Source organism: Rutilus rutilus (assembly GCF_951802725.1).
Source record: "Rutilus rutilus genome assembly, chromosome: 23".
NCBI classification, from domain to species: domain Eukaryota; kingdom Metazoa; phylum Chordata; class Actinopteri; order Cypriniformes; family Leuciscidae; genus Rutilus; species Rutilus rutilus.
In genome coordinates, this window is record NC_140233.1 from 2,219,092 (window position 1) to 2,232,500 (window position 13,409).

Genomic DNA, 13,409 nt, shown 5'->3' on the forward strand with positions numbered 1-13,409 from the left:
AGTTCTAAAACATAGTTTTTTTGCTTATAGCCTATTTACAAAATAAAAATCACCATGCATTTCCATTTTACACTAAGGAACAAATATTATACAATGACTTTACTTCAGTAGCCTATAATAATTCCAATCGTAATTTCAAAAGCAGTTCTGTTAAAATGTATATATATATATATATATATATATATATATATATATATATATATATATATATATATGACGTTTAAACGACAAACAATAAAATCAGAACCAGTATTCTGTTGCGTTCATGGGGCTCGATGGTGTTTTAAGCCCCCAATGGCTCCTTAGAGGCAACTAAACCTACCCTCAACCTTAAACCTACCCATCCCCTCGCTGCCTGGAAGGCGCCGTTGGGGGCTTAAAACACCAAGTGCCGTTGGTTCCAGTGGCAGTAATGCATCCACGGCTTTTCAAAATGTCACAAAGCGTTTTGAGATTGTTTTGAATGAAATATTTAAGTTTATAATTAAGTGTTTTGGCACACCACGACGAGTGGCGAACTCTTTGTTTTGTTTTGCAAACTCAGATAGCCTGTGGGGGGTTTGGAGAAGGCAATAGTTGGTTTATCGTGGGGGTGCAGGACAGAGGTGTTAATGTTCCGTCTTTCATATGGAGAGTGTCGGAGCCAGCCTGATGAGAAGGCAAAGGCAAAATTCTTCTAAGGATTAATCTCAAAATCTCCAAAAGTCCATATGTAGGCCCTATATCTTATTAAATTATAAATATTGTAGTTTTATTGATTGTATTTAAAGGTTTTCCACACACAATTTCAATTTAGAAGATACAGAGCTCTTTAATTCGCGACCCACCTCGTTTTATTGTAAGGTGAATTCAGCAAGGCATGCTTTATCTTTGAAGGAACAAAAGCTATTTGTTACAGTTTTTTCTTTCGTGATTTGTGTGGATGACACACAGCGACATATACAGTATTATCAGCTGTATGGTGTTTTTTACGCTGAAATGCTTAATTTCGAGAAAGACCCGCCGCGCGCAGTGAGGGAGACCAAACTTACTAAAAAAATATCCAGCGCGAGAGAGGCAAAGAAAAACGCCTGTTCTTAATTTATGTTGCTTTGAACTTTTTTCGTTTTGTACCGTTTTAATTTTTTTATTTAGCTGCAATTTCTTTGACAATAGAAATTTAAAATGTTGCAAGAATAAGATTCTGTGTTTCTTATTTTGCATCACAAAGGGAATAAACGATGCAACCCTTTAAATAAATAAACTGTCCCGACACTTTATTCGTACCTTGAAATGTGCGATGGGTTTTCAAACTTAATTAATTTTCTTTTTCTTTTACATTTTCATTGTTTATTTTTTATTTGAAAGCAATACTGTATTGAAAGTATTTTTCTGATTTGTTCGATCTGTTTTGAAAAATGTCTACCGTTGCTATGGCCGGGTATCACTGTCAGTCATCTCAATCTCGTGAATGATTCACACACACACAAAAAAGCGGCTCAATTGGAATGTAGCAAATTTATGTTGTAATGTACAATTGATAATTAAACAAGATGATTGACTTTAATAAACAGATGCATATTTAAGCAAGCATCAAGAACGGAAAAACATAAACACTGTCGGCTACACTGAGATTCGATCTCAGATCGTTTGAAGCTCCGAGAGGCTATTGTTAATGCATTGACCACAGAGCTATCGTCTGAATAGAATAATTGATTAGTTATAGCCTACCACTCGGCCACGAATTTGTTTTGTTTTATTTTGTTTGAAATGGATTTTTACATGTTTTGCTTTCGTTAATGTTAACCAATTCTGTTGTAGCATAATAGGCCTATATTTTTTCCCTAAAAGTTTGTTTTATTCTCTGCCTTGTTTGTTTATATTTTTACATATTCAATCAGTCTCATTTTTGTTCAAATAATGAAAAAAAAATTGTTTCATTTTTTTTTTTTACAAGATCTTGTGCCATGTTTTTTTTTTTATATAAACAGATAGGAAACTTACCTTTTAAAATGCCGCAGTTGCTGCTGTTTTGCCCTGTCACTTGCGCCACCCGGTAGGCTATAGCCTAGTCATTTCGCGAACGACTTTGAAATTCGACTGGTTTATTTTTGCTGCGGCAGTAGGCCTTATAGGCATTGTGGTTGATTATTTATTAAAGAATTCAATTGATAATCATAACAACATGTAAGCCTATTTAATTCTGAATATAACAAAGAATGCTTAAACCGACTAACATAGGTTAGTAACTGCAAGTCCTGAAAATGTTTTAATTTTACGGTAAATTATTTTAATTTATTTCACTGTTATGTTTCAGTTAATAAATCTACAAATTAAAATAACACGAAGTAAATGACAAGTAACCTATTGACATAGTCTTTCTAAATTATAGAAAAACTGGGCACACAATGTTAACGTGTGTCTACTTTGTTTAAATTTAATGAAGTTGAATTCGTTTAACCACAATATTTATCTTGAATTTATCTGTGGCCTCTCAGCTCAGATTACTGCCGCGGCAGATTACGGCATAAAGAGAATAAACTGACACTTTTCAAAGTCTGTGATTACAGCGCCACTCAGCGGTAAAAGGCAGGAAATACACATCCCAATTTTGCCGCCGCGGGAACGGCGGCGGTAAAAGTCTCATTCTGGTTGTCCACCATCTGTATAGCATTTATCAGAGGACCGCGGTAATACCATCTGATACCATCACTGTAACACTAGTGTAATCTGGGTCTGGTAATGTATGTACTGAACTCACCGAGATAGTTATCATCTTCTGGTGATCCTGAGTAGCTGACCTGCTTTATATCTATGTTGGTCGCACCAGCAGGAATCCGAACCACAACGTTATAACCTAACATAAGAGAGTGATGAGAACAAGATAAGAAACACCAGATAGCAATGAGAAAGACATGACAAACACCAAAGAGAGATGAGAAATACATGAGAAACACCAAAGAGAGATGAGAAAGAGATGAGAAACACAAGAGAGTGATGAAAAAAGAGATGATAAACACCAGAGAGTGACGAGAACGAGATGAGAAACACCAGAGAGAGATGAGAATGAGATGAGAAACACCAGCGAGAGATGAGAAAGAGATGAGAAACACCAGAGAGAGATGAGAAAGAGATGAGAAACACTAGAGAGAGGGATAAGAAAGAGATGAGAAACACCAGAGAGTGATGAGAAAGAGACGAGAAACACCAGAGAGAGATGCGAAAGAGATGAGAAACACCAGAGAGAGATGAGAAAGAGATGAGAAACACCAGAGAGAGATGAGAAACACAAGAGAGTGATGAGAATGAGATGAGAAACACCAGCGAGAGATGAGAAAGAGATGAGAAACACCAGAGAGAGATGAGAAAGAGATGAGAAACACTAGAGAGAGGGATAAGAAAGAGATGAGAAACACCAGAGAGTGATGAGAAAGAGATGAGAAACACTAGAGAGAGATGAGAAAGAGACGAGAAACACCAGAGAGTGATGAGAAAGAGACGAGAAACACCAGAGAGAGATGCGAAAGAGATGAGAAACACCAGAGAGTGATGAGAAAGAGACGAGAAACACCAGAGAGAGATGCGAAAGAGATGAGAAACACCAGAGAGAGATGAGAAAGAGATGAGAAACACCAGAGAGAGATGAGAAACACAAGAGAGTGATGAGAAAGAGATGAGAAACACCAGAGAGAGATGCGAATGAGATGAGAAACACCAGAGAGAGATGAGAAAGAGATGAGAAACACCAGAGAGAGATGCGAAAGAGATGAGAAACACCAGAGAGAGATGAGTAAATCTCACCATATTGTGCGTTGTTGAAGGTTCCAGCGATTGTCTTACATGATGAGTTGTCTCCTCCACAGACACCACACTTATCATTTCTTGCCTTTGAGTTCAAAATGTGGTCACAACCTGCTTGCTAAGATACACAAACACACACACCTTATAAATATCATGGCATATTAATAAAGTAATCATGCAGCACCATGCTATCAAAGTAATGCAGTATTAGCATTTTTTAGATAATGTTTCATACCCGACAGAGGCCTTGTACACAGATGTCATATGTGTCTGGTCCACACGGTGTTCCATCAACGACTCGATCCCTCAGCTGATAGTACGCCATCGTCCCCGTGACACGACAGAAAAGTTTACAGCGATCTTTCATCAGAACTGAGAAACAAGAGAGATAAGTGTGAGACGTGAAACCACTGTGATATTTCAGTATTATAAATGACTAAATGAAAAAAGAGATGAGAAAGAGATGAGAAACACCAGAGAGAGATGAGAAAAAGACGAGAAACACCAGAGAGTGATGAGAAAGAGACGAGAAACACCAGAGAGAGATGAGAAAGAGATGAGAAACACCAGAGAGTGATGAGAAAGAGATGAGAAACACCAGAGAGTGATGAGAAAGAGATGAGAAACACCAGAGAGAGATGAGAAAGAGATGAGAAACACTAGAGAGAGGGATAAGAAAGAGATGAGAAACACCAGAGAGAGATGAGAAAGAGATGAGAAACACCAGAGAGTGATGAGAAAGAGACGAGAAACACCAGAGAGAGATGAGAAAGAGATGAGAAACACTAGAGAGAGGGATAAGAAAGAGATGAGAAACACCAGAGAGTGATGAGAAAGAGACGAGAAACACCAGAGAGTGATGAGAAAGAGATGAGAAACACTAGAGAGAGATGAGAAAGAGACGAGAAACACCAGAGAGTGATGAGAAAGAGATGAGAAACACTAGAGAGTGATGAGAAAGAGATGAGAAACACCAGAGAGAGATGAGAAAGAGATGAGAAACACTAGAGAGAGATGAGAAAGAGACGAGAAACACCAGAGAGTGATGAGAAAGAGATGAGAAACACTAGAGAGTGATGAGAAAGAGATGAGAAACACTAGAGAGAGATGAGAAAGAGATGAGAAACACTAGAGAGTGATGAGAAAGAGATGAGAAACACTAGAGAGTGATGAGAAAGAGATGAGAAACACCAGAGAGAGATGAGAAAGAGATGAGAAACACTAGAGAGTGATGAGAAAGAGATGAGAAACACCAGAGAGTGATGAGAAAGAGATGAGAAACACTAGAGAGTGATGAGAAAGAGATGAGAAACACCAGAGAGAGATGAGAAAGAGATGAGAAACACTAGAGAGAGATGAGAAAGAGACGAGAAACACCAGAGAGTGATGAGAAAGAGATGAGAAACACTAGAGAGTGATGAGAAAGAGATGAGAAACACTAGAGAGAGATGAGAAAGAGATGAGAAACACTAGAGAGTGATGAGAAAGAGATGAGAAACACCAGAGAGAGATGAGAAAGAGATGAGAAACACTAGAGAGAGATGAGAAAGAGATGAGAAACACTAGAGAGTGATGAGAAAGAGATGAGAAACACTAGAGAGAGGGATAAGAGAGAGATGAGAAAGAGACGAGAAACACCAGAGAGAGATGAGAAAGAGATGAGAAACACCAGAGAGAGATGAGAAAGAGATGAGAAACACTAGAGAGAGATGAGAAAGAGACGAGAAACACCAGAGAGTGATGAGAAAGAGATGAGAAACACCAGAGAGTGATGAGAAAGAGATGAGAAACACCAGAGAGAGATGAGAAAGAGACGAGAAACACCAGAGAGAGATGAGAAAGAGACGAGAAACACCAGAGAGAGATGAGAAAGAGATGAGAAACACTAGAGAGAGGGATAAGAAAGAGATGAGAAACACAAAATGTGAAACCGCTAACACCACAACAGAGCTGAACTTGCATTTTTAGTTACGTCGATTACTTGGTCCTTTGGCAAAACTGCTGTACTTGAAAACAGTTCTAAAGTTACAGTAGAATCTTTAGGAAATTCACTCTCTGCTCTCCAAAAACATGTCAGAGCAGCAGAGAGTGTTTCTGATTGGCTAATGAAGTGCTTCTGAAGTGTTTTTCTTTGACAGAGACTAATGTGATTTCTCTATTTCATCTGTCAGAGAGAAACGGTAAAGCATTCACTCCAGATAAAAGCATCTGTCAAATGTATGAATGCAGTCGAGACACTGAATGTGTGTATTCCAACAGTGTTTGACGAGCTCAAACATTACAATAATAGCAGCAGGTTTGATCTGTTTGTGAGAGTATGTGTGTGTGTGTGTGTGTGTGTGTGTGTGGGGGGGGGGGTCAGAGGTCAAACACACTCACTGCCGCTGTACTTCGGCACCCAGCGGACGGTTGGTGGGAGTCCATTGATGTTAAAGTGTTTCCCGTCGAACTGCGCGCACTGCTCCTCCCTGAAGTCCCTCGGGCCCCGGGGACACGGATCCGTGTTACACGAGCGGAACCTCATCCTGCGGCCCACACAGAAACGCCCTCCATTCCTCGGCCTGAGAACCATCAAGTGTAGCGTCAGTTCTGGCAGGTCACGTTGGTCAAGCTCGCATCAGTGACTCTCAGCTGATCCACGTCTACCTATAGACTTTCTGTAGCCCCGCCCCTATTCAGCGCTGCACTCGTTGTCTTTTGTCTTCCGGTTTGCATTTTCACAGCGATCTTACGTATTTATGAATGAACGCGTTGTTTTAAAATCTTCCCGGTCTACTGACATTTGTTAAGACCTCTGCTTTAAACATTACAATGCTCATGATAACTTTCGTTAACTCTACAGTAAGTGAATCCACTTCACCATGGGTAGGTGCAGCAAGCTGACTCACTAGCTTAGGACCTCAAAGTTCTTCTGTACTCAACACAAAACGTCAGTAAATAAAAGTCTTGAATCTAAAGTTCTTCGTTTGACTGTTTACTTATGAATTTCAAAACATAAAGTATAAAAACTTAGGATCTTTACTTTTCTTACAAATTAACTGTGCAGTTCTGTGTAGGTCAAAAGACTGTGTTGCTCCAAAGTCCAGTGGCTTCTGGCTGTTTCGCAGGGTTCTATTTCTTTCATACTAAATCTAACAGCCAATCAAATTACATTATACTGGATCACTGGCCAGCTTTTTACATTCCAATTTATACGTTCCATTTGCAATACAGGTTTTCTCAGATCTTACAAAATAAACTCAAAATATTATTACTTCCATAGAAATGGCTTCAACACCAGCTAATTACTCCTCGACAGCGATGCCACTGAAATACACAGAGCGACCGCAAAAACGGAAGTTTAAAGACAATATTCTGAAGATGACTGTGCGCCTGTTTGTCTGGCGCATAAGGTCTAGAGGAATATGACGCCTATCACTATATTTAAATATAAGCTCCTTCAGTATTATCAGCAGCTCCACTCGTTTCTCTGGAGCTAATTACCCTCCTCCATCCCCAGTGTGTGTGTGTGTGTGTGTGTGTGTGTGAGCTCACTCAGGTTTATTGCAGTCTCTGGTTGTGCTGCGAGTCCCTCCTCCACAGGTTCTGGAACACACACTGTACGGCCCCCAGGGGCCCCACTCACCATGAACCGGCTTCATGTCCATCTCCTTATTTACACACATGCCGTGCCTGCAGTACTGCAAACACACACACACACACACACACACACAATACATCAGAAAAGGACACTCTGTGGAACTGAAGCAGCTCTCAAACACTCTGATCTGAATCTGAACTCTGATGAACGAAACGCTGAGCGTGTCTGTGTGTGTGTGTGTGTGTGTGTATGTACATGTTTTTCTCTCCCGGTGGAGACTTAACCCTGAATGCACACAGACTCATGGGGACTCGTGTCACTGTGGACCTGAATTGAGGAAACAAGCTTAAAAATCATACAAAATGTTTTTTTGAAAATGTAAAAATGCAGAAAGTTTTGTGTGATGGGCAGGTTTATGGGTCGGGTTAGTGTGTGTGTGTGTGTGTGTGTGTGTGTGTGTGTGTGTGTGTGTGAGATGGGTAGGTTTATGGGACGGGTTAGTGTGTGTGTTTGTGTGTGTGTGTGTGTGTGTGTGTGTGTGTGAGATGGGTAGGTTTAGGGGTCGGGTTAGTGTGTTTGTGTGTGTGATGGGCAGGTTTATGGGTCGGGTTAGTGTGTGTGTTTGTGTGTGTGTGTGTGTGAGATGGGCAGGTTTATGGGTCGGGTTAGTGTGTGTGTTTGTGTGTGTGTGTGTGTGTGTGAGATGGGCAGGTTTATGGGTCGGGTTAGTGTGTGTGTTTGTGTGTGTGTGTGTGAGATGGTAGGTTTATGAGTCGGGTTATTGTGTGTGTTTGTGTGTGTGTGTGTGAGATCGGTAGGTTTATGAGTCTGGTTATTGTGTGTGTGTGTGTGTGTGTGTGTGTGTGTGTGTGTGTGTGTGTGTGTGTGTGTGTGTGTGTGTGTGTGAGATGGGCAGGTTTATGGGTCGGGTTAGTGTGTGTGTTTGTGTGTGTGTGTGTGTGTGTGAGATGGGTAGGTTTATGGGTCGGGTTAGTGTGTGTGTTTGTGTGTGTGTGTGTGTGTGTGTGAGATGGGTAGGTTTATGAGTCGGGTTATTGTGTGCGTGTGTGTGTGTGTGTGTGTGTGTGTGTGTGTGTGTGTGTGTGTGTGTGTGTGTGTGAGATGGGCAGGTTTATGGGTCGGGTTAGTGTGTGTGTTTGTGTGTGTGTGTGTGAGATGGGTAGGTTTATGAGTCGGGTTATTGTGTGTGTGTGTGTGTGTGTGTGTGTGTGTGTGTGTGTGTGTGAGATGGGTAGGTTTATGAGTCGGGTTATTGTGTGTGTTTGTGTGTGTGTGTGTGAGATGGGTAGGTTTATGAGTCGGGTTATTGTGTGTGTGTGTGTTTGTGTGTGTGTGTGTGTGTGTGTGTGTGTGTGTAATGGGTAGGTTTAGGGGTCGGGTTAGTGTGTGTGTTTGTGTGTGTGATGGGTAGGTTTATGGGTCGGGTTAGTGTGTGTGTGTGTGTGTGTGTGTGTGTGTGTGTGTGTGTGTGTGTGTCTGTGTGATGGGTAGGTTTAGGGGTTGAGCCAGTGTGTGTGTGTGTGTGTGTGTGTGTGTGTGTGTGTGTGTGATGGGTAGGTTTAGGGGTCGAGCCAGTGTGTGTGTGATGGGTAGGTTTAGGGGATGGGTTAGTGTGTGTGTGATGGGTAGGTTTAGGGGATGGGTTAGTGTGTGTGTGATGGGTAGGTTTATGGGTCGGGTCAGTGTGTGTGTGTGTGTGTGTGTGTGTGTGTGTGTGTGTGTGTGAAGGGTAGGTTTAGGGGTTGGGTTAGTGTGTGTGAGTGTGTGTGTGTGTGTGATGGGTAGGTTTAGGGGATGGGTTAGTGTGTGTGTGTGTGTGTGTGTGTGTGTGTGTGTGTGTGTGTGTGTGTGTGTGTGTGTGTGTGTGTGTGTGATGGGTAGGTTTAGGGGTTGGGTTAGTGTGTGTGTGTGTGTGTGTGTGTGTGTGTGTGTGTGTGTGTGTGTGTGTGTGATGGCTAGGTTTATGGGTCGGGTCAGTGTGTGTGTGTATGTGTGTGTGTGTGTGTGTGTGTGTGTGAAGGCTAGGTTTAGGGGTTGGGTTAGTGTGTGTGTGTGTGTGTGTGTGTGTGTGTGTGTGTGTGTGTGATGGGTAGGTTTAGGGGTCGGGTTAGTGTGTGTGTGTGTGTGTGTGTGTGTGCGTGCACAACTGCATCATGGACTGGATCATGTATATCTGACAGTACAAGCTCTCGTGACTCGTCTGTGTCATTCGCTGTCATCGGTGTAAACGTCCAGTTTCACGCAGTAACCGAATCTCTCGCTCGAGCTGGAATGCAGGACAGGCTGGCGTCGGTCTCGCTGCGTTACGCTGGCCGTCGCTGGCACGCACACACACACACACACACACACGCACTGAGCTGCTGCTGCTCGATAAGGAAACCCAAGCGAAGAGATAAGAGCGACAGAACTCATTACAGTCTCTCTCTCTCTCTCTCTCTCACACACTCACACCGCTCCTTCCTCTCTTACGATATTCACATCAGAAACATCTTTTCTTTCAAACCTCTTCTTGCATTTATTGACCCATTCATCACCTGATAGTGATGATATCAGATGATGATACTGTAGTACTTTACTTTATACCATGGTACTGAAATTCATGTGTGATGGTATTTATACACACTACCAGACAAAAGTTTTGGGATCGGTAAGATTTTGTATGTTTTTAAAAGAAGTCTCTCCTGCTCACCAAGGCTGCATTTATTTGATAAAAAAATAAATATTATTGCACTGTAAATCAGCTGTTTTCTATGTGAATATACAGTAAAGTGTAATTTATTCCTGTGATCAAAGCTGAATGTTCAGCATCATTACTCCAGTCTTCAGTGTCACATGATCCTTCACAAATCACTCTAATATGAGGATCTGATGCTGGAGAAACATTTATGATTATTATCAGTGATGAAAACAGTTATTTATATTTTTATTTCAGGATTCTTTGATGAATATAAAGTTGAAAATAACAGCATTTATCTGAAATAGAAGCTTTTGTAAAATGACAATCAAAATGACAAACAATCGTTCAAAAGACTGGGGCCAGTAAGAATATTATTTATTTATATTATATTATATTTTATTTTATAATGGGGGGGTGGGGATAAAGAAATCGATACTTTTATTTATCAAGGATGAATTAAATTGATCAAAAGTGACAGTAAAGGCATTTATAATGTTACAAAAGCTTCTATTTCAGATAAATGCTGTTCTTTTGAACTTTCTATTCATCAAAGAATCCTGAAATAAAAATATAAATAACTGTTTTCAACATTGATAATAATCATAAATGTTTCTTGAGCATCAGATCCTCATATTAGAGTGATTTCTGAAGGATCATGTGACACTGAAGACTGGAGTAATGATGCTGAACATTCAGCTTTGATCACAGGAACAAATTACACTTTAAAATATATTCACATCGAAAACAGATATTTTAAATCATAATAATATTTAACACTTTTACTGTTTTTGTTTGTATTTTTAATCAAATAAATGCAGCCTTGGTGAGCAGAAGAGACTTATTTTAAAAAGATTAAAAACCTAACTGATTCCAAACTTGAACGGCAGTGTATAATTTCAGATTTACCATGGTACTCTGATGACACATTTTGTGCCAAAAACATGATTGTAACATGGTAGCTTTTGTGAGGAAGCTCTGGTGTCTCTCCTCAGCAACACAATCTCCCTCTAAACAGGAAACACAATTATCCGGGAGAATAAAAGAATCAGAGAGACGAGCGTGAGATCCGGTGTCGCTCCTCATGACTGCTTCATTCATAACTCTGTGTGTGATATACATCTCTGACTACAGGCTTCTCTTTCACCTGATAAAATACAAACGTTACACAACAGCGTTCTGCTGGTATTTACAATTACAGTCATTACACAGTGAAGAGCGTTCGCTCAGAGTTAGACTGAGTCCAGAAGAGAAACGAGACTCGCTGCTCATGACCACCGAATGTTCCCACGCATGAAGCGCTCGGGATTATCCTAAAGCTGGGAACGCGATACACCTCGCTTGGGGAAGAGCCGGAAAGGAAGGATTAAACAACGGCCATAGAATAAAATAAAATAAAATAAAATTAACAATGCTTTTCCCAGAAACATCATGAAAAATGTACAATTTAATTAAACGGCTAGTTTGAGTGCGATCATTTTAAGCATCTTACATGCACACAACTAATACAATTATTTGACTAAATTTCTATTTCATCGTGAATGAATTATTATGTATAAGGGAAACGTACTTTGCTTTTTCTCCAAAGTCACATCTCAAATTTCACTGACCTTGGTCAACAAGTGCATCTTGTTAAAAAAGTTATTAAAAGCAAAATTGTTGACAGTGTGGGAGAGTTGTTAAAACTAAACTAAACTAAACTAAACTAAACTAAACTAAACTAAACTAAACTAAACAAAAAACAAAACACTAAACACTAAACACTAAACACTAAACACTAAACACTAAACTAAACACTAAACACTAAACACTAAACTAAACACTAAACACTAAACTAAACACTAAACACTAAACACTAAACACTAAACACTAAACTAAACACTAAACACTAAACACTAAACACTAAACACTAAACACTAAACACTAAACACTAAACTAAACTAAACACTAAACTAAACACTAAACACTAAACACTAAACTAAACTAAACTAAACACTAAACACTAAACTAAACACTAAACACTAAACTAAACTAAACTAAACACTAAACTAAACTAAACTAAACTAAACACTAAACTAAACTAAACTAAACTAAACACTAAACTAAACACTAAACACTAAACTAAACTAAACTAAACTAAACTAAACTAAACTAAACTAAACTAAACACTAAACTAAACACTAAACACTAAACTAAACTAAACTAAACTAAACTAAACTAAACTAAACTAAACACTAAACTAAACACTAAACACTAAACTAAACTAAACTAAACTAAACTAAACTAAACTAAACTAAACACTAAACTAAACTAAACTAAACACTAAACTAAACTAAACTAAACTAAACTAAACTAAACACTAAACTAAACAAAACTAAACACTAAACTAAACTAAACTAAACTAAACTAAACACTAAACTAAACACTAAACACTAAACTAAACTAAACTAAACTAAACTAAACTAAACTAAACTAAACTAAACACTAAACTAAACACTAAACACTAAACACTAAACACTAAACTAAACTAAACTAAACACTAAACTAAACACTAAACTAAACACTAAACTAAACACTAAACACTAAACTAAACTAAACTAAACACTAAACTAAACACTAAACACAACACTAAACTAAACACTAAACACTAAACACTAAACTAAACTAAACTAAACTAAACACTAAACTAAACACTAAACTAAACACTAAACTAAACACTAAACACAACACTAAACTAAACACTAAACACTAAACTAAACTAAACTAAACTAAACTAAACTAAACTAAACTAAACTAAACACTAAACTAAACACTAAACACTAAACACTAAACTAAACTAAACACTAAACACTAAACTAAACACTAAACACTAAACACTAAACACTAAACACTAAACTAAACTAAACTAAACTAAACACTAAACTAAACACTAAACTAAACTAAACTAAACTAAACACTAAACTAAACACTAAACACTAAACACTAAACTAAACTAAACTAAACTAAACTAAACTAAACTAAACTAAACACTAAACTAAACACTAAACTAAACACTAAACACTAAACTAAACTAAACTAAACTAAACACTAAACTAAACTAAACTAAACTAAACACTAAACTAAACTAAACTAAACTAAACTAAACTAAACTAAACTAAACTAAACTAAACTAAACACTAAACTAAACTAAACTAAACTAAACTAAACACTAAACACTAAACTAAACACTAAACACTAAACACTAAACACTAAACTAAACTAAACACTAAACTAAACACTAAACACAACACTAAACTAAACACTAAACACTAAACACTAAACTAAACTAAACTAAACTAAACTAAACTAAACTAA

General features: G+C 38.5%; 1 protein-coding gene across 1 annotated transcript in view; it reads right to left on the reverse strand.

Moving 5' to 3' along the window:
- The window catches only part of LOC311283519 (A disintegrin and metalloproteinase with thrombospondin motifs 20), a 115,566-nt gene that overhangs the window by 48,953 nt on the left and 53,204 nt on the right, over positions 1-13,409 (reverse strand). Inside the window, exons 12-16 of the mRNA XM_084397978.1 lie at positions 7,315-7,460; positions 6,160-6,341; positions 4,016-4,152; positions 3,781-3,898; positions 2,741-2,836 (exon numbers count right to left, since the gene is read on the reverse strand). Of these exons, the coding sequence (XP_084254104.1) occupies positions 2,741-2,836; positions 3,781-3,898; positions 4,016-4,152; positions 6,160-6,341; positions 7,315-7,460 (679 nt within the window). The remainder of the gene's footprint in view (positions 1-2,740; positions 2,837-3,780; positions 3,899-4,015; positions 4,153-6,159; positions 6,342-7,314; positions 7,461-13,409) is intronic.